This window comes from Medicago truncatula, chromosome 2 (genome assembly GCF_003473485.1).
Source record: "Medicago truncatula cultivar Jemalong A17 chromosome 2, MtrunA17r5.0-ANR, whole genome shotgun sequence".
Classification (NCBI taxonomy): Eukaryota; Viridiplantae; Streptophyta; class Magnoliopsida; order Fabales; family Fabaceae; genus Medicago; species Medicago truncatula.
In genome coordinates, this window is record NC_053043.1 from 8,362,662 (window position 1) to 8,385,591 (window position 22,930).

General features: G+C 30.4%; 4 protein-coding genes across 4 annotated transcripts; all 4 read left to right on the plus strand.

Annotated features, from left to right (window-relative positions):
* Positions 1-361: 361 nt before the first annotated feature.
* LOC25486179 (protein PHOSPHATE STARVATION RESPONSE 3) lies at positions 362-4,835 on the plus strand. The gene is made up of 6 exons (XM_013607389.3): positions 362-829; positions 1,065-1,141; positions 1,319-1,355; positions 2,999-3,092; positions 3,243-3,372; positions 4,432-4,835. The coding sequence occupies exons 1-6, from the start codon at positions 544-546 to the stop codon at positions 4,570-4,572; spliced, it is 765 nt and encodes a 254-aa protein (XP_013462843.2). The 5' UTR covers positions 362-543; the 3' UTR covers positions 4,573-4,835.
* A 1,663-nt stretch (positions 4,836-6,498) lies between these two features.
* Positions 6,499-7,971, plus strand: LOC25486180 (berberine bridge enzyme-like 17; the record flags this gene model as incomplete). Its single annotated transcript, XM_013607390.2, has 1 exon — positions 6,499-7,971. A coding segment is annotated over one exon (1,473 nt), but the record flags the coding sequence as incomplete, so codon positions are not given.
* Positions 7,972-12,667: 4,696 nt separating this feature from the next.
* LOC25486181 (glycine-rich protein 5) lies at positions 12,668-13,318 on the plus strand. The gene has a single exon (XM_013607391.2). The coding sequence runs from the start codon at positions 12,668-12,670 to the stop codon at positions 13,316-13,318; it is 651 nt and encodes a 216-aa protein (XP_013462845.2).
* A 5,423-nt stretch (positions 13,319-18,741) lies between these two features.
* LOC25486182 (glycine-rich cell wall structural protein 1) lies at positions 18,742-19,917 on the plus strand. The gene has a single exon (XM_013607392.3). The coding sequence runs from the start codon at positions 18,742-18,744 to the stop codon at positions 19,915-19,917; it is 1,176 nt and encodes a 391-aa protein (XP_013462846.1).
* Positions 19,918-22,930: the final 3,013 nt, after the last annotated feature.

Here is a 22,930-nt window from a genome sequence, read left to right on the forward strand (position 1 = left end):
TTTTGCTTCTTATGTTTTCCCTTTTGTGAGTAAAAGAGTTTAATAAATAATAAAGTTAAAAGAAAAAACTACATCAAATTCCTTGATGTTCAATTTATATATATAAGATTATGGTAATTTTACTGTTGATGTTCTTGTCAACTGTATTTTTTAATGATAAATATACGATGATTCGTTTCCTTAAGAGACAAAGAATGTCTAGAAAAGACCCAAAGAATGTCTAAAGAAAATGATATCTCAAAGACTTCTGCCCCATTCACCTTTTTAACCTTTCATTTTCACCAATCATGAAGGCATTTTTGAACATTTTTTTCCTTCAGAGTTTCAGTGTCAGAAATTTTCCATTTATCCATCGAAACTCTTTAGGACTAAATTGACCATTTGGGCACAAAAAAGCTGCACTAAACGACAAGCATTTTCTGCTGTATAACGTTACTTAGTATTTATTCTCTTTTGTTTCTTCATAAGACCACCTTCACCACTCCTTCCCTTCCCTTCTCAATAAAAACAGAGAAAATAAAATGCAATAAGCATATAAATTCAATGAAGGGTAGTGAAACTGAAATCTCTCTCAAACCATCCCAAAAAACTATGTCTTCATCTTCTTCTTCTTCTTCTCCTAGTAGCGGAGTTGTGGACACTAACCCTTCACAACCTTCTGATGTGCCAATTTTTCGCCGCCGTTTAGATTCTGATCAGACTCCAGAGATGAGTCTAAAAGCACCTGTGGTGAGACCTTATGTTCGATCAAAGTTGCCTCGGCTTCGTTGGACACCAGATCTTCACCGTTGCTTTGTGCATGCAGTTCAAAGGCTTGGAGGAGAAGATAGTAAGCTACACTAGTTCTTTTTATCAATATTATACACTTAGATCCTATTTTTTAATTTAAATTTCTCTCTATATATAATAATCACAAATGATTGATCATGTCTTAAAAAAAATCTTGACTTTCAATTGCCACTAACATAACATCTACTATTAAAAAAATCATTCCTTTGTTGTTAATTTGACTAGAAAACATTATTTTTGGTTTTAATAATTTACATGTATGTTTTATATTACAGGGGCTACACCAAAGATGGTTTTAACCCTAATGAATGTTAAGGGGCTTACTATATCTCATGTCAAAAGCCACCTTCAGGTACTCTTTCTCTTCATATATAAATAATTAACCACTAAAAATGATTGATTAATAAAAATACCATCTTTTTCACCTCTTGCTAACTAATTACCTTCTTTATGTTTGTTTTTTTAAATAAATAAAAATAATAATTTTGTAAATCCTAAAATTTTGAAATATCAATGTTTTTGTTGGCAGATGTACAGGAGCATGAAACAAGAGCAGATGATTGAAGGTATTACTAATATTAATTGTGCTATAGTACTGTTAATTAAATGCATGTTATCATGTCACGGAAACACATGTATGCATCTTTGTAAATGGAAGAAATAGGTTGATGAAGATTACATTAGACATATTGTTTGGTACAATAGAGGAAATTAGATCTGTGAAAATAAAGGAACAAAACAAGAAATAGGTGTACGTAAGCATAACTGGTTGATTCTTTATTCCGTGACCAAGATAGAGAAAAGTAACGTCAAATATTCTTCCAGATTTTGTTCCTAGAAAAATACATCATTTTTTGTTGGACTGCTACTCTACTTTCGTCATATCAGAGTTGTCTCACACTCAAATTTTTTCCCAAAGAAATTATAAACCTCAATAAACGTGGTAGAAGTAGATTTTTAGGCACATGTTAAACATTAAATTTTTTACCATTAATGATAAGTATTAATTGAAAAAAATTAATATTGAATTTTCTGAACAATAAATTAACACAATTTTCGATACAACATTTCTATTAGTGGAAAGGTTAACATTTCCCATTTTTTTTATTATAGGGAAAGGTTAACGAGTGTAAAAAAATTTAGATGGTAAGTTTTTATAAAAATTTGTGTATTCGATGCATTGAGAATTGAAATGTTTGACTTTATTAAAGAATAATTACTTAAAAAACTTTGCGCATTTTTTGTTGTACAAAAACTTTGTGCATTTTAACCTTGATGAAGTATGTTATTTTTATGTAGATATTCAGTTTCATACTTTAGATATGTTAAAATATTATTTACTAAAATGTTTACAAAATATCTAAATAGTGAAATTTGATTGGATGTTTGTATAAAACTATTTTACACTATTAGTATTTACAAATTAAAATTTACATATATAAATTATGAGGGAACTTCTACGGTACACCTCACAAATTGAGGTGTACCGGTACTCCTTGCTTCATAAATTGATAAATTTATGATTATTTTAGGAAGTAAAAAGCTATTTGTCAAGGTTATCCTTTAGAATACATCATTGAAGAAAAACATAATTTCATTGTTTATATGAATCATATTAAATTTTTAACATTACTCATAAAAAATAATCAATAATCTTCATTATGGGTAATAAAAATTCAAAAAAATTAAATTTTATTTCGTCGCTTTTGGTAAATAAGATTTAATTTTTATAATTGTAAATGATAGATTTCTTCAAAAAAACAACTCATTTGATTAATAATTTAACAATTTGGTGTATCGGTACAATCAAATATTTAGGTGTACCATAAAATTTGCCAAATTATGATAGTTCCAGTTTTTTGAATATGTTCCCTATTTATCTGTTATTGTTATTCTGTAGATTGGTTTTTTTTTTCTCTGAGTCGTGGTTGTAATTATACTTTTATCAAGTCTGATCCGATACATCTTGTGCTGGTAGGACATGCTTCGGTTGTTTAATATATTTCTACTTTTGCCGGTTAAAAAAATATACATAGAGTGCTTGAAACATCTTTACAAATATCTAGAATGTAATGTGTGATTCAATGGATGTAAAATAATTAAATGATAGTCTAAGACTGCATGCATACAAATTAAATTCATTCATAATATATCTTATAACATCAGAATTGTAATAGAGTAATTTGATATAAGCTTACATATTTACCAGCTGCAAAGAGAAAGGACATGGCAGCTGGTTTATCAGTTTCAGCAATCTCCTCAGCCCTTGTTCCTAGCTACCAACTGAGTCATGGCCAAAGAATGTAATTCTCCAAACTTTTTTTTTTATTCCTCCCTTCTCGCTTATAATTCTTTGAACTTTATATTTTGCATTATAATTTCTGAATTTTTTTCATGCTCTTCTCTTCTTTACAATGCTTATAATTTTAGAAATGCTCTCTTAATTATTCCAGGGGTGCTTATTGGCTAGAGTCTTTCAATGGAACTCAAGGTAATCAATCAATTGTGATCTGTAACGGGGATGAGCAGAAGATGCACACTTACATCCTCTTTGATGGTATTCTCAAAGGCCAGACTGTCCAAGTACGTAAATCATTCCTCTCAATTAGTCTCTCCTTTCTACATATACTAATACTATGTTGAGATAAAAATATTTATATAAACGAACAAGTGATTGGACATTAGTTCTGTATAATAATAAATAAATATATATTTTGAAGATAATTTAAATTTTGAAGAGTCTTGCTAACTTGGGTCGTAAGGGCACAAAATAAGGAACTCAATGCAGTAATTTAATTTTAAAAATTATGCATTCATAATGTTAAAAGTTTAAAAACTTATATTTTCAATGCAACATTTATTTTTTAATTCTATTTTTAGATCCTTCTCTTGTGCCTATTCGGTATTCTGAGGACAATTTTTGTTTTCTTTCTATTTTTGAACCATACATATTATTATTATTTTTTTTGAAGGGGAGTTGAACTATACATATTAATTGTCACTAGTGTGTTATTTATTTATTTACAATATGTGTTGTGTGAATTTGATGTTGAATGTGTGACATCAAATAGTATATCTATAATATTCTTTTTAATAATGATATTTGTACACCTTATAACTTAAAACATCCATTTAATATATCATTTTACCTAGAAATGATATATTGACAACCTTTTAGTTGTCCAACATCGTATATCTATACTGTATAGATACTATATCATTTTTTAATTAGTTGTTTCTCTCTTATGGTCACATCAATAGTTATAATTGATGTATTTTTATACAAGTTGTCCAAAAATTGTTAATTTTTAGATGTTCATATATCATTATTCCATTTTACCTCAATCTTTCTTTGTGTAACATTATCGATCTATCAAATCATTCTCTCTTTCTCTCCACCTCGTCCTCCAAACGTTTTCCTATATTCTCCATATCCACTCCAAATCAATTCACCCACCTTATAACTGTGCATGCAATGGAAGAACTACTATGTACCATTGTTCATCCACCTTATAGTTTAACATATTTGCTCCTATTCTCAAATTGATTGCACTAAATTATATTGACCTTACATTCATTTGATGGGGTCAACTGAGTGAAAATGCTACAAAACAATAATATTCATTCCATTTTGCTTCTCAGGGGACCAAAAGCGACCAACAAAGATTTGGAGATATAATCAGGAGAGGAGAGAGAGTGAATGAAGACACAGTACTGTCCCCATCAACAAACTCAGGAGGTCCAAACACAAATGATGTCTCTCTTGAGCTCAAACTCAACTGAAATCATGCTTCATGCACAAAATAAAAAAAAACAAGTCTAAGTTTAATCCTTTTATATCTCGATGGTAGAACTTTAATGTTGGTTTTGGAATGAACTTGTAATATTAATGATGGTTTTGTTTAGTTAACATAAGAACATAATATATGCATGCATGTGGATCATAGTATATGATGAATTATAGTTTATAATGACATTGTAGTTCAATGTGACTTGATTATATCCAAATTAGAAATATGACCGTAACTGTATGATTTTGTTTGCAATTTGGGATGTTGTTCAGCGTGACTGCCTGGTTTATCAAATTGTTTGGTCGATCCTCTGCTCATTTAGATAGCATTCTCTTGTTTTGAAATTTACTCTTTGGCACTATCCTATATCTTAAAACTAATTTATACAAAACATGAGAAAAAGCCTTTTGTGCTTAATTTTGGTTTGAAGATAACAAAGTTTTTTTTTTGAGAGAGATAAGATAACAATGTTCTTCCTCTTAAAAAACAATGTTATTTGTAACAAGATTTTTGTTTGGTTTTTTTTTTTTTTTTTGAGCAACGATTTTTGTTTGGTTAAAAATACAGAGAACAAGGTATTTTTCGCGTGCGTGCCTCATGCCTTATATAAGCACATTTTTTTTTTGAAGGAGCCTTAGATAAGCAGTTATAAATCAATCTTTGGCATGATCAAGTTACTACCGTTTTAAATTTCATACGGACTACCTTTTTAATGGGTCGACTATACATTTTTTTTTTTTGAGAGGATAAAAACCTATATTTTATTATATACTAATATTTTAGAATGTATTTTTTAATATGTTGGGCTGATATTATACTCTCCATAAGTAGATAATTTGAAATTTATATAACGTATATTTGGTAATGTAATTAATTGTTAATGGTTTTTTTTTTTTTGAGGAAAATTGTTAATGGAAATGATTCTCGAGATATTTTATATTTTAGATGTTATGGTATATGATAAAATCAAATTATATTTTTTTGCTTTAAATCATTTTTCATTATTTTGATTTAATATTCTCGAGAAAAAATGATTCTCAAGAGATTTTATATTTTAGAAGTTATGGTAAATAGTAAAATCAAAATCAAATTTGATGTTTTGAATCATTTTTCATTATTTCCATTTAATGCAAAATATCCCTTCACAAAGACTATGCTATACACTTTTTTTTTTAACAAATAGACTAGTCTAGACACCTTTGAAAAAAAAAAAAAATACTAGACCAAACTTTAATATGCACCATCCGATCACTAATAAAAATTTACTTTTAAAGTTCATTCAATAAATGATATATGTAGTCGTCTATGATGAATTGATGTATGATGTCTATATAATATGCTGTCTACATCATTTATTGAATGAACTTAAAAAATGGTTTAATGCTTATAATAGTGATCGAAATGTGTAGTAAATATAATAACAATATTTTCATTTCCATTTAATGCAACTTCTCCACTCTTAGAAACAAGACTAGGCTATATAATTTTGATGTTTTTCTTAAAGAGTTTTGTAAAAGAAAACTCTTAAAGAACAAACAAAGTTTAGTACTTACTCTTGTAATAAAACATATCGAAATATGTTTTCACTTAATTTCAGAAAGACTAGACAATATAATTTCTGCCATTCATTGGAGTCAAAAAGAAAATATTAATTTCTATTCCTTCATTAAATGACACATAATATTGACCCTCACTTTAGAAGAAGATGATACTGTACATTAGTATATATATAGAGTGCAACAAAGAGATGCACATCAAAGTAACAAACCACATTGTTATTAGTACAACTGAGACAATGTGTACATTGTCTTTTCTCTTGACAACCTTAACAATTTTTATGTCTATTTCAACAACAACATCACAATCATCCATTTAAACTTTTCTCAATTGTTTTTCTCAAACTTCAAATTCCCCTATCTCTGAAGTCATTTACACACCAAACAACACCTCATTCTCAACCATCCTAAACATGAAAATACATAACAAGAGATTTGAAACAAAAACAACACCAAAATCTTTGGCAATTATAACTGCAAAAGATGCTTCTCATGTCCAAGCAACAATTAAATGTGCCAAAAGCAACAATATTCAGATAAGAATTCGAAGTGGCGGCCACGACTACGAAGGCTTCTCTTACGTATCAGACATATCTTTTGTTATAATTGACCTGCTTCACCTCAATTCAGTTGATCTCAATTTACAAGATGAAACTGCATGGGTTGAATCTGGTGCAACAATCGGTAAGATTTATTATACCATTGCAAAGAAAAACAATTCTCTTGCTTTCCCGTCTGGGGTCTGTTCTACACTAGGTGCTGGTGGTCATTTTTCGGGTGGTGGGTATGGAAATTTGATGAGAAAGTTTGGTCTTTCTGTTGATAATATCATTGACGCAAAAATTATTGATGTCAATGGTAATACTCTTGATAGAAAATCAATGGGAGAAGATCTGTTTTGGGCTATTAGGGGTGGTGGTGGTGCTAGTTTTGGTGTTATTCTTTCATGGAAACTTAAATTGGTTCAAATAACTCCACAAGTTTCAGTTTTCAATGTGAAAAGAAATATGGATGAAGGTGCAACTGATGTTGTTTACAAATGGCAATTAGTTGCACCAAAATTGCATAAAGATATTTTTATTAGAGTGCAACATAATGTTGTTAAAATTAGTGGTAAAAAGATAGTGCAAGTTAGTTTCATTGGTCAATTTTTGGGCACAATTGAAAGGCTTATACCTTTGGTGAGTGAGAGTTTCCCTAAATTGGCTTTGAAGAAAAGTGATTGCTTTTTAATGCCTTGGGTAAATTCCACTCTTTTTTGGTATGACAAGCCAATTGGTACTCCTCTTGAAGCATTGTTGGATGAACCAAAATATCCTCATCCAATGTATCTCAAAGGTGGATCGGATTCTGTGAACAAACCTATTCCAAAAGAAGCTATAGAATCGATATGGAAATCGATGATTGAAGGTGAGACTTTGTTTATGCAATGGAATCCTGATGGCGGAAGGATGGAAGAGATATTGCCATCAGAAACACCATTTCCCCATAGAGCAGGAAACTTGTTCTTGATTCAATATCTTAATATTTGGATTGAAGAATCTTCAAGAGCTATTGAACGTCATGTGAATTTTTCAAGGTCGTTTCATGAATTTATAACACCCTACGTTTCAAATTCTTCGAGGGAGGCTTTCTTCAATTATAGGGATGCAGATATTGATGCTAATCATCCAAGTAATGTAACAAAAATCGATATTGCTAAAGCATATGGAAGTAAGCTTTTTAAAGGAAACTTTGAAAGATTAATTAATGTGAAAGCCAAAGTTGATCCTAAGAATTTTTTCAGATATGAACAAAGTATACCAGCTACCAGGTCATATGAAAGTCAAATTTAGTGTAATTCCTAACAAAGAAATGGAATAATACAAATACTTATTAAATGGCATACACCGTTTTATTTTCCTTATTTCAGATCTCAATTTTTTAATAAGTTAAATTATATATTAAAGGGAGCACGTGAGATATAATTAAAAATATCTGTATGCTTAATATATAGCGAAAAAACAAATCTCGGTAAAATCAAGAAGTGCTAGTTGAAAGTCTAGCCTCCATTACACTACACCCACCATTAGGGTGTGTATGGAAAAAAAATAAGCTATAAACTAGCTGATAGTTAGGGTCTGTTTGGTAACATAGTTGATAGTTGAAAAGTTAGGGTCTGTTTGGTAACATTTAAAAAAGAGCTTTTAGCTCTTAACTTATAGTTTATAAGTTCGTTTGACGAAAAAAGTTCTGTTTGGTAACACTTTTTCATCATGAGCTTATAGTTTATTTTACGAATTTATAAGCTATTTTTCAAAAGCTATTCCAAGTAGCGTTTGAGCTTAGAGCTTATAGCTTCTCACTTTTTCTTCCAATTTTACCCTTATTAATTCATTTAAATTCCATTTTTATCCATTACAATTTTTATAATAAGTTACGTAATAAAGACGTACTATCCCTTTATTCCAATTTTTGTATATATATCAGCTGGCTATTTTTTTATGTTGTAAAAATATATACCTTCGTTTTTTTTACGCAACAAAATACTATTACTCTATTAGTGTTACTTTTTTTTTTTTTTTTGAGGTAAGTATTTTTTTTAAAGATAAATTAGTTTACAAAATTACAAATACTTAAATATTAATTGATATAATTTTTATTATGAATTAAGAATACCCTTTATGTCATTTTACATTTATCAGCTTGTTGAACCGCTATTTTTACCAAACACTTCAGTTAGCTTATCAGCTAAAAGCTATTAGCTAGCTTATCAGCTAAAAGCTATCAGCTATCCGCTATTTTTACCAAACAGAGCCTGATAGCTGATAGTTTATAACTGAAAAGTTAGCTTATTAAAATTAAAAGTGTTTGGTAAAATTAACTGTTGAAATAACTATAAATATAAAATGACAAAATGTACATGTTTGTTTAATTTTTTTTAATATGATATATATAATTTTTATTACTTAACACATTTATTTTTAAATATTTAAATATATTTCAAATTATTTTCATCTCTAAAATGAATTTATGAATTCATTCAAAAAAATTTATTTAACAATTTTTATTTTATTTTTATGATTTTTATTTAACTAAACTTGCTTCACTATTTATTGTTATTTTATATAAAATTATATATTATATGAATTATGAGCAAGGTATAAAAAACAAAAAAGTGAACAAGAGAATTTAAAAACTCATATCCATTTATATGACAACATGGTAACCGTGGTTAGTTTAAAAAGATTTTGTGTAGTTTTTTTTTTATTATAATAAAATAAAATAAAATTAAGAAAAGGTTAAAATTGAAAGAAAGTATAAAAAGCTAAAAGCTATAAGCTCAAAAACTACTTGGATTAACTTCTTAAAATACGTTATAAGCTAGTGAGAAAAGCTTTTTGCCAAACACATCTCATTCTATCAAAGTAAGCTTATAAGCTAGTCCAACAAGTTATAAGCTAGCTTATTTGTGTTACCAAACACAGCCTACGTGTCTCGCGGCCAGAACATGCTTTTTTTGATCAATGGAAATTTGTAGGACATTCGCGTTAAAAATATTCGCAAGAAATAGCACTGCTGTAAAAATAAATAGTTAAACATATCAAAAAACATGTTCATCGATCCTACTATGATTTAGAGATACGACTAATTGTATAAAGCACAAGTGCGTAAATACCAAGAGAATCCATTATTTCAAAATACTCCCTCCGTCCTAAATTGTATGACGTTTTGAGCATTTCACACATATTAAGAAATTAAGAAATGTAATTAATATTATGTGGGAAAGAGATATTATGAGTTGTTTTATAAAATTATCCTTAATAAATGATATGAGAAAGATAAATGAAAGAATTGAAAAAAGAAAGAGTAATAAATAGTTAAAGATATAATAGAAAAAGTAACATTAATGTTTCATTGGTATTCTAAAGTAATATACAATTTAGGACAAATATTTTTTCTAAAATGACATACAATTTGGGACGGAGGGAATAATAATAATAATAATATCAAGAGCATACATGTATTGTAATAAACTTTACGACTTACAACATGTTGCTTTATCAAGGATATTAGGAATATCTGAATTGAAGCTAAAGTCCTTCAGCGACAATGATTTGTAGCATGAAAGAGAGGACATGTAACTAGCATCCGTTGACAAGTGGTTCTTACTCGATTTTTCTTTAGTTAAATGTGGTGAAGACACTATAAAAAATAAAATGTGGTGAAGTGGGAGTCTCGAGGTTCTTGCTATACTTATATTCCTCATGCCTTAGAAACTCTTCAAATGAGGAGAAACGATAATCATAGGGGACCATAACCTATATATAGTGTGATCGTAAATTAGAATTTCTTGATTTAAAAATGGGTTATCTTCACATCCACTCAAATTGATTTCATATCAATTAATTAAACATAGGTTTAATGATGTGTTTCGTCCTTGCAATTAAGCGTCATTTAAAAATTAGTCTATGTAATTGGTAATCCTGGCAATTTATCCTTGCATTGTTTAATCATTTAAAATTTCGTCCTTTGACCAACTTAATCACTACCAAGTCATCAAATTAGCAAAATGGCATGGGAATTGACAAAAATACCCTCGTCTTTATTATGATAAGAAGAAGAAGACAGGGGTAAAAATGTCATTTTACAAATAGATGACAAGGTTATTTTTGTCCATTCCCATGCCAATTTGATGACGCGGCAGTGATTAAGTTGTTCAAAGGACGAAATTTTAAATAATTAAACAATGCAAGGGTAAATTGTCAGGATTATTGATTACAGAGACTAATTTTTAAATGACGCCTAATTGTAAGGACGAAACACATCATTAAACCTTAAACATATAATTAATTATCTAATTAGAAATCTAATTAATCTTATTATTTAATTTGATCACTAATTAGCTAACACTTATGATTGATAAATAACTATATAATTAAAGAAATATATATGACAACATAATAATATTGAAATATAATATTTAATAAAATATTCCAACAATCTCCCACTTGAGAAACATATCTTGCTAATTATATAATAATTCTTCAAGCGTACATCTAAATGCTATTTATTTTTATAATCTGATCCACCCCATACATAAATAATGAGATAATTGTACAACGGTTTGCACTCACGTATAACACTAAGGGCCATTTGATGAACTTATGAAAAATATCTTATAAAAATAAATAAAATTTTTATGCTAATTATAAATTCACTCTAACGAAAATTGTATCTTCATAAATTATTTTTGCATAAAATACATTGACAAGCTTATAATAATACATAAAAAAATATGTATTTGCATAAACTCAAAAGTAAGTCAATCAAAACGGACCATAAACCCCGACAACCACCACATGAATTCACTGGATACATAAATCGGTATGAATGAGTGATATGGAAGTTTTATGCGATATATAATATCTAAATCATTCCTATTTCCAATTGGTCTAACAAGAGTCTTAAATTAATGAGATCAAAATAAAGTTTCTAAAGAGAAAATTTAACATTTGCACACCATATATGCTAGGTTATAACAAAAATAATCTATTTCATAAACTTTTGTTTATATAGAAAATCATAACAAAAATATATCTATTGGTATAAAAAAAAAATAGAACATAAAGGAAGAAATACACTCATTAATCTAAAATATTCTTAGTGACGACAATTATATGAAACACGTTATGAGTTAATTCTTTGATTAGAGGATCATATAACATAAAGTCCAAATTATTTTTCAATTATCGTTTTACCTATATTTTATTCCAGAATAGTATTAGTATGTGATTATTGTAAGCAAAATTGAAATAAAATTAGATTTATCAACATCATATTCAATGCTTCCTAAAAAAAAAAAATCATATTTAATGCATATAGCAAAGTTTTTTTTTTTTTTAGGCTAATAGAAATATATAAAAGATAGAAAACAAGAACAAAAAGAGAAGGGGGCATAGACCAAAACCTTCTCAAACTAAAAAGAAACGCAAAAAGTTAGGGGCAAAACGCCACATTCAACAAAGAGAGAAATGAAAAGATAAAAAAACAAGAAAATCAAAAGGAAAAGAAAAAGAGCAAGAAAAGAAACAAATGCAAAGCAAGTACACGACTCAATCCGGAAACCCCCTTATCCGTAAAGTTAGTAAATTATTAAATTAAAGATTGAATGAACAGGGACAATGTTTCTATATAACTTTTTTTGAGCAAATGTTTCTATATAACTTATAAAAATATAAAAATATATAAGTTAATAAAACATATTTTTCTTTAGAATAATTATATTTACAAACATGTGTTACTTTTTTTTTTTTAAGGATGTGCTATTATAATAGTATATCTTTATTTCTCTAGACCATGCAAATGTCATGCACAACCTATTCATTCACAATTTGAGAGCACACTAGCTACTAGTGACCGAGCATGGATTACATGGGATAACTTCACATTTTTGTTTAAATAGAAGCTCAGTAACACTCATATATATATATAACCTATGTCTAAATATTTTTTTTTGTCATATCACAAAGTGTTACGCAATTGGTAGTCATGATTTCTAAATTGTTTTTACTTGTTTTTCTTTGTCCAATTACTTGTCTAGCTAGTCGCTTTAGAAAGCTTGGTGGAGATAGTGAAGAAATGAGACATCTTCATCATTTGCATAGCTATGGTGGTGGTATTGGCATTAATAGTGGTGGAGGATACGGCAATGGTGCAGTTGGTGGTTCAGGTAGTGGTGGAGTTGGTGTAGGACCTGGTTCTGGGGGTGTAGTTGGAGGTGGATATAACCCCGGAAATAGTCATGGAGGATTTAGTGGAGGGAATGGAGATGGGAGTGGAATGGGTGGTGGAAATGGAGGTTCTAGCAGTGGAGGTGGTAGTTTTGGAGGGTCTGGTGGTGGAGGAATAGGTGGTGGTTATGGTGATGGAATTGGAGGATCTAGCAGTGGAGGTATAGGTGGTGGGAATGGTGGATCTGGTGGTGGAGCAATAGGTGGTGGTTATGGTGGTGGAAATGGAGGATTTGGCAGCGGAAGTGGTGGTGGGGTTGGCGGTGGTTATGGTGCGGGAAATGGAGGATATGGGGGTGGCAGTGGAGGTAGCGGAGGTGGTGGTTATAGTAATGGAAATGGAGGATCTGGCGGCGGAGGTATAGGTGGTGGATATGGTGGGGAAATTTTTAATCAGCTACGACCATGATTTGCCATTCAACACACTTTCACCTATAACATACACATCAATGTTTTGAGTTCATTTCAACTTCCTCTTAATTAATCATGCAGGGTTATGTAACTTATTAGTATTAGTTGAGAGAGAAATAAGGCAGATTTCTCCATAACTTCTTGTTTAACTAATAAAACATCCAATAAGATCTTCTACAAATTTTAGAAAAGGGGTTGAAGCAATAAATTTGTTGAAATTTTAGAGTTTTGTTGAGTATATATTCATCATGTCATTTTTTTTAATTAATTTATTTTAAAATAAAGGATTAAATATGTTTGTGATTTCTATAAATATTTTAACTTTTAGTTTTTTTAAAAAATTATTCGACTTTTAGTTGCTTAGATTTTTTTTGTCTGTATACTTTCGGTTTATGCTTTTAAGTTAGATTATGTTTACTCTTTGATTTTTTGAATGAATTTTTGCATGAATGTTAAGAATATTAGAAGAATTTCTCATAAAAAAAATTAGATTTTTTTAATCAAACAAAAAAAAATTTAAGCACCAAAATCATTAAAATTAATATTTAATTCATGCTTTGTTAAAAAATTCTATTTTTTAGAAGAGATTCTTATTATATTATAGACGTTCCTAACAAAATTTATTTAAAATTTTGCTTTGTTCAAACAGTTAGTAGGATCCCTAAGATACTTACTTTGATGTAGGAGTGATAAACAGACTTATGCATGACCCTGGGAAGTCACATTTATTAGCTATAAAACGAATGGTTAGATATGTTAAAGGAAAAATATGTTAAAGGAAAAATGAAGAGTAAATATTCAATTTTCTTTCTGAAATTGTAAGTTACATCAATTATCTTCCTGAAATTAACAAAACTTCAATTAATCCCTTGAAATTTTACAACATTAATCAATTTACCCCTCCGTCAAATTTTTCTGTTAGTGAACATGACGTTTTGCAAATACCCCCCCTGAAGTTTTGCACTTATGTGCAAAATGCCCCCTAAACTTAAAAATTTATATTATTTTTTCTTAAAAACAAACAATTAATAGTTAAATATTAAAGCTAACTATTAATTTTGGAGTTTGGAAAAACTACATACATATATACATCAAAATAGGGAAAATGTGTATTTTTAAAGTGACAATCATGGTTATTTCTAATAGACAAATTATTATTTTTAGAGGTTTATAAATAAATAAATAATCAGATTTAAATTTATATTTTCTCCTTCACCATCTTAGTCTTTTAACTCCTCCAACTCCTTCAACAATTTGCTCAAACCATTTAAACTACACAACCCCCAATATTAATCCACAAATCATCTCATTATTGTCACTTTAAAAAATACATATTTTTCCATATTTTGGAGCCTATTTTGATGTATATATGCATGTAGTTTTCCAAAATTCCAAAATTAATAGTTTTAATATTTAACTATTAATTGTTTGTTTTTAAGAAAAAAGTAATATAAATTTTTAAGTTTGGGAAGCATTTTGCACATAAGTGCAAAACTTCAGGAGAATATTTGCAAAACGTCATGTTCACTAACAGAAAAATTTAACGGAGGAAATTGACTATTTACTCAAAAAAAATGAAACATGCCTTATTGTTTAACAAATGAGATAGATTGAAGGAGTACTTTTAATAGTTACTTGTTCAAGTTTCAAGGAGCATCAATCTTTTCGTGTTCTAAAAAATAACCGGTTACTTCTTTGTCATCATGTGAAGATGAATAGTACATATCATGCTCATATCGAGCTTGTCAAGCAACTCGATTAAATAAATTTATTGTTAATTTAACTGAATTGTAAAGTGAAGAAACCTTTACAGTTTCTAAGATTGATAAAAAACTTTGTCAAAAAAAAAATTGATAAAAAAATTAGTCATTGATCTTACAAAGAACCCAGTTTCACATGTTAGAAGCGAGCATATATAGACTCGATTTCACTTTTTGAGAGAGCAAGTGATCAAAGAGGAGCTAGAGGTAGTATATTACCCAACTGAAGATCAATTGGTAAATGACAAAGACTATGAAGATTATAAAATTTCTGTTTCTATTGATAAACATAAGAGTTAGTTTTTTGTTATATGTTTTTGTTTTTAGAATTATGAATTGAGGAGATGTATTGCGGATAATTTAGTAAATAATACCACTATTTAATCATATAGAGTCTATTATTAAAACAAAAATGTTATTTAAAGCGAAAATAGCACCATCAAATATTTCACGATATAAGTTGTATGTATTCCACTCACCCACTATATAATGATTGAGAAGTGCTATATTGAACGACAAAATTTATCACGAAACCTTCCCAAAAATGAAAGCAGCGAATTATAAACAAGGATTTAGCATAAATCAAGGGAAGTTGGGAAATAAATGGAGTTAAAAAAAAAAATTGCATGAAGGAATAGGCTTCGTTATGTCCTCGCGAAGAAAATTCTTTGTATATAGAATTATCCTTTTATTTTTTACCTCCATTTACTTTCCAACTTTCCTTGATTTATGCTAAATCCTTGTTTATAATCTGCTGCTTTCATTTTCGGGAAGGTTTCGTGATAAATTTTGTCTATGAATATAGCACTTATTCTCTAATAGGTTTATTCTTATATATCAAAATTTTCTTCCCGAGGACATAGCGAAGCCTATTCCTCAATACAATTTTTATTTTTTACCTCCATTTACTTCCCATCTTCCCTTGATTTCTGCTAAATCCTTGTTTATAATTAATTCGCTGCTTTCATTTTTGGAAAGGTTTCGTGATAAATTTTGTCGCTGAATATAGCACTTTTCATTTTTTATTAACCTTTTCAAAACAAAAACAAAAAATATAAAAACTCCCCCACACACTACAACCACATCATAGCATTATGAATAAATAACGATCTCTAACCTTAGTCGGAAGATCTTCGGAAGATTTTGGACCTCCTAAAGTTTTTTAAAACCCCTAATATACCACTCGGTTCTTGATTTGTTGAATCACTTCCGAGATTAGACAAATGCGATCTTCATTATTTATACTACTTTTCTAGCTTTCTAACTTATTTATAAGGTTTTTCTTTTGAAAAAAAACTTATTTATAACGTGACAAATATTGTTAGGTCCCATAAACTTAAAAATGGAGATTGTGCCCCAACAAGCAATGATCTTGAGATACGCAAGTGCTCAATAAGACACTAATTTTCTGCCCAAAAGGAAAGCATCCAATGCCTATTTCAATTCTTATATAACTTTTAAATCATTCTATCACTTTTGAGTTTTGATTATAAAAATGATTGACTTTACGCTATACTTTATATGAATATTTGAAAATAGTCAATAATGAAGACTATAGCACATGTAAATTCGAATACCATGTTAGGAGCATATGCATATTAAAGCGAGGTAATCAGTAATCATCACTGAAAGATTTACTGACCAATGGCTATGAAAAATGTTTATTAGCTAATTTAAAAAATTCAAAAAAATTCCTGTATTTTTTTAATGAAATTACTGTATTTTTTTAATTCAATGCTTAAGACCGATTAAAATATACTCATATAACTTGTATCATCAATGCGATTAAAAACCAAAAATTAGTATATGTTCCAACCTCAACTTTGCATACCTCTTTTTCGAGTTACTGTCCGCATTAGACATTGTGTATTTGTGTGTAAGTTTTTACAGTTTTTTTTTTTTTTGAGAACAAGTTTTTACAGTTTTATTCTTGGTTAAAACACGCATTTGTGAGTCGATGATCAATAAATGTTGTTTATAAATTAACCATTAGTCTCGATTCTCAAACAATTAATATGCGTATGAGTATACCTGAACATAGTAGTGTTAGTAACACTATCTTTTCTCAAATACTCAGTTCCTTGTTGGTTTATATCAAAGTGAGTCTTACACTTTAAAAATAGATTCCATTTAAAATGGTGGAACATACATTAATTTCATCAAATAAAAGATTGCGTGTTACCCTAGTATTCCTCTACCTGAAGATATGTGCTATAAAAATATTTTGTGATTGCTTAGGTGTGTCTACCCTAAATTTAAGGGCTTGATCTAGAGGTAAAAATATATAATTTGAATATGAGAGTTCCCATATTCGAGCCAAATGAATGCCCTTAGAGAAACATAAATATAAATATATTTGTAATTAAGTGTTCTTTGAACACGAAGGTCTTGCCTTGGATTGAGGCGTCATGTCCTTGCGATAAATTTTATTTCAACAACAAAAAAGTTGTGCCCCCTAACATAAATTTATTTCTAGAAAAAAAAATAAAAATTGTGCTCGTTGTTAAATTTTATCCATTAAATTAAAAGGCAAGCTGTCATCAACTATGTAATGTATCCATTAAATTAAATTAACAGTTAGAAGAGTTATCGAAAAATAAAATTAAAATTAATTAAATAGTATTTTAGGAAAAGTAGTATTAAATATTTCATCTGGTCATATTTATAAGAGATATTTGACATAGTTGATATATCTAATTTAAAATTTGGACGAGATACAATTTTTTTTTTTGAGATACATTAACTTTTGTTGGCCTAAATATTTCTTATAAATATGAGCGGAGGAAATATGATACCAATAGTTGAGATTTTTTTAGACTATAAAATATAACATTTTATTTTTTATATTCGATATTGGAGGGGTATAATTTTCAATGGTGAAGTGGTTGATTTTGATGAACTAATCAAAGCAACATCTTGGACTTGGTTTGTTGGTAAATTAAGGAGAAATTAAGTTTTTTTTTATTGGTGTGGTAACCCTTTAACTTGTTTGCTCAAAGTGGGTAATCCTTGTTTATAAAAAAAATAATAATTTAAAGATGAAAATTTGGGAGTGCCTTGGAAGTGGGGGATATGTTTGTAATTTTATAGGCGTACACTTCAAGTGTCTAAGCCATTATCAAACCAAACATTGCTCTATGCCAAAAAGAACAAGTATATTGGTCACATGGTATCCACATTGCTGCTCTTGCTTTAATTTTTCTCAAGTGCGAACAGTTAATTAAGAAACCCCATTATTGTTTTTTACACATTGAAAAAATTTAGAAACCAATTGATATATAGCATGATATAATTATCAATCATATATTTAAATATTATTAGAAGATATACTTAGCTACCCACTCCACTACAAATAACTAATGACTATGATACAATATTGCTGTCTAGCTGGAGGTTCATTAGATTAAAACACAACATTACAACAATCATATGAACCTAAGGTTGTTTAACATATATTGTCGGCCATGGTTGACCAATAGGCGAGAAACTGATTGGACCTTAAAGCAATTCGATGTTCAAATTCTATAGCACATGCCACATGTCTAAGTTATCTTTATGATTCAATAATGAGCATGTAGTGTTATTTTAGTGTACGTAGTTCTCTATATAAAGAGACATTACAACCAAGAACGTCAAGCAAAGTAAGTTGTCTAAAATCATTATGGGTGCTAGTACTGCTGCTAATGCAAAGTATTTCCACTTAGCATTGCTTGTGTTTAGTACTCTTTGTGTTTTTATGAATGGTATTTGTCATGGGAGGAATATAGGTGGTAGTTTTGTTGATCCTAATCGTTGGAGGTCTGGTGATGATAATGATGATGATTATTGTTTATATAGAAGTTGGAGATGTGGTGGAAAAGGTGGTGCTGTTGGGGGTTCAAGACATGGTGAAGGTTATGGTGCAGGCGAAGGAAACAATGGAGATGGGGCAATGGGTATTGGAGGAGGAGGGGGAGGAGGAGAAGGTAGTGGCATTGGTGGGAATGGTGCAGGTTATGGTCATGGTAATGGTTTTGGTGATGCGGTAGGGTTTGGTGGTTTTGGAGGTGGAAGTGGTGGTGGAGGAGGTGGTGGTATAGGTAATGGAGGAGTAGGTCAAGGTAGTGGTTTTGGAGCTGGTTTTGGGATGGGCGGAGTCAATGGGGGACATAGTGGTGGAGGAGGAGGAGGAGGAGGGAGTGGAGGCGGAACGAGCAATGGAGGAGGGCATGGTCGGGGGAGCGGTTTTGGTGCAGGTGGAGGAACTGGTGGGTTGGGAGGAAATGGAGGAGGAGGTGGTGGTGGTGAAGGTGGGGGAGCAGGTAACGGAGGAGGAGAAGGACAAGGTCATGGTGGCGGTTTTGGAGGGGGTGCGGGTGTAGGACAAGTTGGCATGGGAGGGGGAGGAGGAGGTGGCGGGGGTGAGGGTGAAGGAGGCGACAATGGAGGTCGAGGTTATGGGAGTGGTTTTGGTGCAGGTGCAGGTATAGGAGGAGGAGGAGGCGGTGGCGGAGGTGGAGGAGGGGGTGGGGGCGGAGAAGGTAGTAGTGGAGGGGAAGGTCATGGTCATGGAAGTGGTTTTGGTGGAGGTATAGGTGGCGAAACGGGAGGAGGAGGAGGCGGAGGTGGAGGTGGTGGTGGTGGTGGTGGAGGTAGCATTGGAGGAGGGTATGGCCATGGTAGTGGCTTTGGTGCTGGAATCGGTACAACTGGAGGTGGTACTACCAAAGGTGAGGGCAATAATCGTGGTGGTAAAAATGGCATGGGAATTGGATTTGGCATGGGCATGGGTTTTGGTTTTGGAATGGGAGCCAATGGAGTAGATGTCACCGGTCAAGGTGATACCAACAATCCTTAGATTGGTACATGACCCAAAAGTTTTCCAACAATTTGGAAAATCAAACCTACAATGAAAGATAATATTGGATATGAAACATTTATATCACCTTTTGCATGTAACTAGGGAATTTAATGTATTGTGTTGTATGCTCTCACTTTACTTATTTTATTCAACACATGAATCATATTTTATAATTTAAAATGATACTATTTAGGGTTCGTTTGGTGCGCATGATAGGATAGAGATATGATATGATATGAAACTGGATAGAGATGTGATAGGATATATACAAGATAACATTTATCATAACATGTGTTTGATGCGTGCATGATAACCATCAGGATAGCAATATTTTATCATATTAAATTACAAAACTACCCTTATATAATCAATAACATTTTTTAACATATTTTAATAGATTTTTATATTATAGATATTACAGCAACATCATAGAGGAAAAACTGAAATCCATGATGGCCATAAAAAAAACAATTAAAAGGAATCTTAAAAAAAAAAAAAAAGAATAGAAATCTAAAAAGAAAAGGAAGAAGAAAGTTCAAATCGATTAAAAAAATGAAGATGAATTTAAAAGAAAAAGAAAATGAAGACAAATCGATGGGAAAAAAAAAGATAAATTTAAGAAATTGAATTCCAGACAAAAAGAATCGGAATGATAAATAAACAAAAATAAGAAAAAATGGAATCAGCACTAGTACAAAAAAAACCCTTTTTAAGTAGGTTAAAAAGGACTGTTTAAGTCGGGCGCGTGTCCGACCTAATATCTCCCGTCATTAGAAGTTTTGCCTTTGTAAGTCGGATTTAGCAACCGTCTTAAACATAATTTTTTAAGTCGGTTAAATTGAGCTTTTAAAGTCTGTTTTAAATCCGACCTAATATCTCCCGTCATAAGAAGTTTTTGCTTTGTTAGTCAGATTTAGTAGCCGTCTTAAGGCATCAATTTTTAAGTCGATTATCTGTGAGCTGACTTAGGAATTATGGGCCTAAAGACCATTAGCGACAAATTAACCCGACCTAATATATTAACTTCTTAAGTCGCGTTGTTCCAACAGACTTACAAAGTTCAATTTTTTTTCTTATAGCAAATATGCAGAATATGCTCCATTTTTTTTCCTGCAACAATTTTTTTTGTCCAATGCAGAATATCTATTTTTTTTTTGGACGGAATACATGCAAAATGTCTGATGTCACTAACTTATAATAATATAAATATATATTGAATAGCAAACCATAACCAAATTCCACATATACTAATTAAATAAAGAGAAATGATATTTGTACAACTATTTTTTAATAACTTTTAGACAATTTTCTCTCTCATACTCACATTATATTCTTACTCTCTCTCTTCCTTTTTCTCTCTCCAGTGTTTTTGATCAATGAGAAGAGAGAAAAAGAAGGTTGTCATTGAAGTTGTTAGCAAATGGTTGTTAAAATATCATTGCTCTTAAATAAAACCATAGAACTATAATGTCATACATAAATAGTTACCTAAATAGTCACTGCGCTGGCAGAGTAAAGTGCATGTTAGGACCAAAATGCAAATAGTACAAAAAACTCAAAACAGGGCTAACACTAAAGCTAAAACCCCAACTGCTAAAAAAACCGATGTCACACTAAAGCTTACTCCCCACCTGCTCCACAAACCGGTCTCACACTAAGATGACTCCGCATTTCCTTCGATAAGTTCCAGAATCAAATTTTCACTGCGTTCTTGATCATTTTTAACTTCATCCTTCTGAAATGGAGTTGAATCCGCAAATATCTGATTAAATAAATGATGACATAATATTAGTTTATCATACAAACATGTAAAAATAAAATTAATTAATTGAAAATAGTTGTTAAAAAAATCTTATACGTACTTGCATCCATGAATCCACAACACCACTGGATACAATGTTCAACATATGTAGCATTATAAAGTATCCGCTCTCGTAACAAACAGATTGCCTTTGACTCGGAAATTGAATATGATCCAATGTGACCGTTTAGTCGGTAAATACTATTCAAAAATGATAGATGAAGTAGTAGCATGTGTAAACAACTTACAGTGGGATAAAACCATACTACTTTATTATGCCTTCTCACCCCTTGTAGCTTATTATAACCTTCCAAAGCTCTACAATAATTAATACTTAATCGTTACTACTTGTATCATTAAACATATCACAGTTCATGTATAATAAATAAATTGAATACTTATAGATCAACAATGGCTAATATTTTTTTATCTGCCGCCAGCTTCTTTCCTAATGAACATAAAAATGTCACCTCACGCTTCTTGGGATTAATTATGAGCAACTGCCAGTGATGACTACAAGGGCAATAAACAATTAAGTTATTTATAAAATTCAAATCAATATATTACAGGTGATTGGGATATAAAGAGAGAAGAAAAATTACTTGTTAAAGCAAGGAGCTAGGTACAAATCCTTTTTATTATGGTCCATCATGTTTTGAATGTAGGTTTGAACACTAACATGGTCATTTTGACCAAGAGTGTAATATCGATCAAGAAATCCGTATATGTCACTTTTGCCAAATTCAACACAATGACGGTGTAGATACCTAAGATAGTGAAACAAAATTACATTATAAATAAAATTAAGTAATTGAACGACCGTTAAATTTACAAACAAAATATAATTACGTCAGCCACACTTGCAAAATAGTCAAGTGTAATTCTTTTTTACCCAAACACACGTCCATGATATCGTCCCTTGGTAGCTCAATATCAATCCCACTATGTTCAGCCTTAAACTTCAAAGCTTGTTCCATATACATTGCCTTCACTATCAATTTTTGACAAATAGGTTCTGGGATTTTTGGTGGAACATCAACTTTCATAGGTATACCAACATCCTAAACCATAATAATAAAACATTACACAAATTTAAACAATATCAAGTGTAAATAGTGATAGGCATAAATAAAATAAATACATTATTAGCAATAACTTGCAAAAGTCTTTTCGGCCATTTAATGAAAGTGTTGACGGCCTCAACAATTG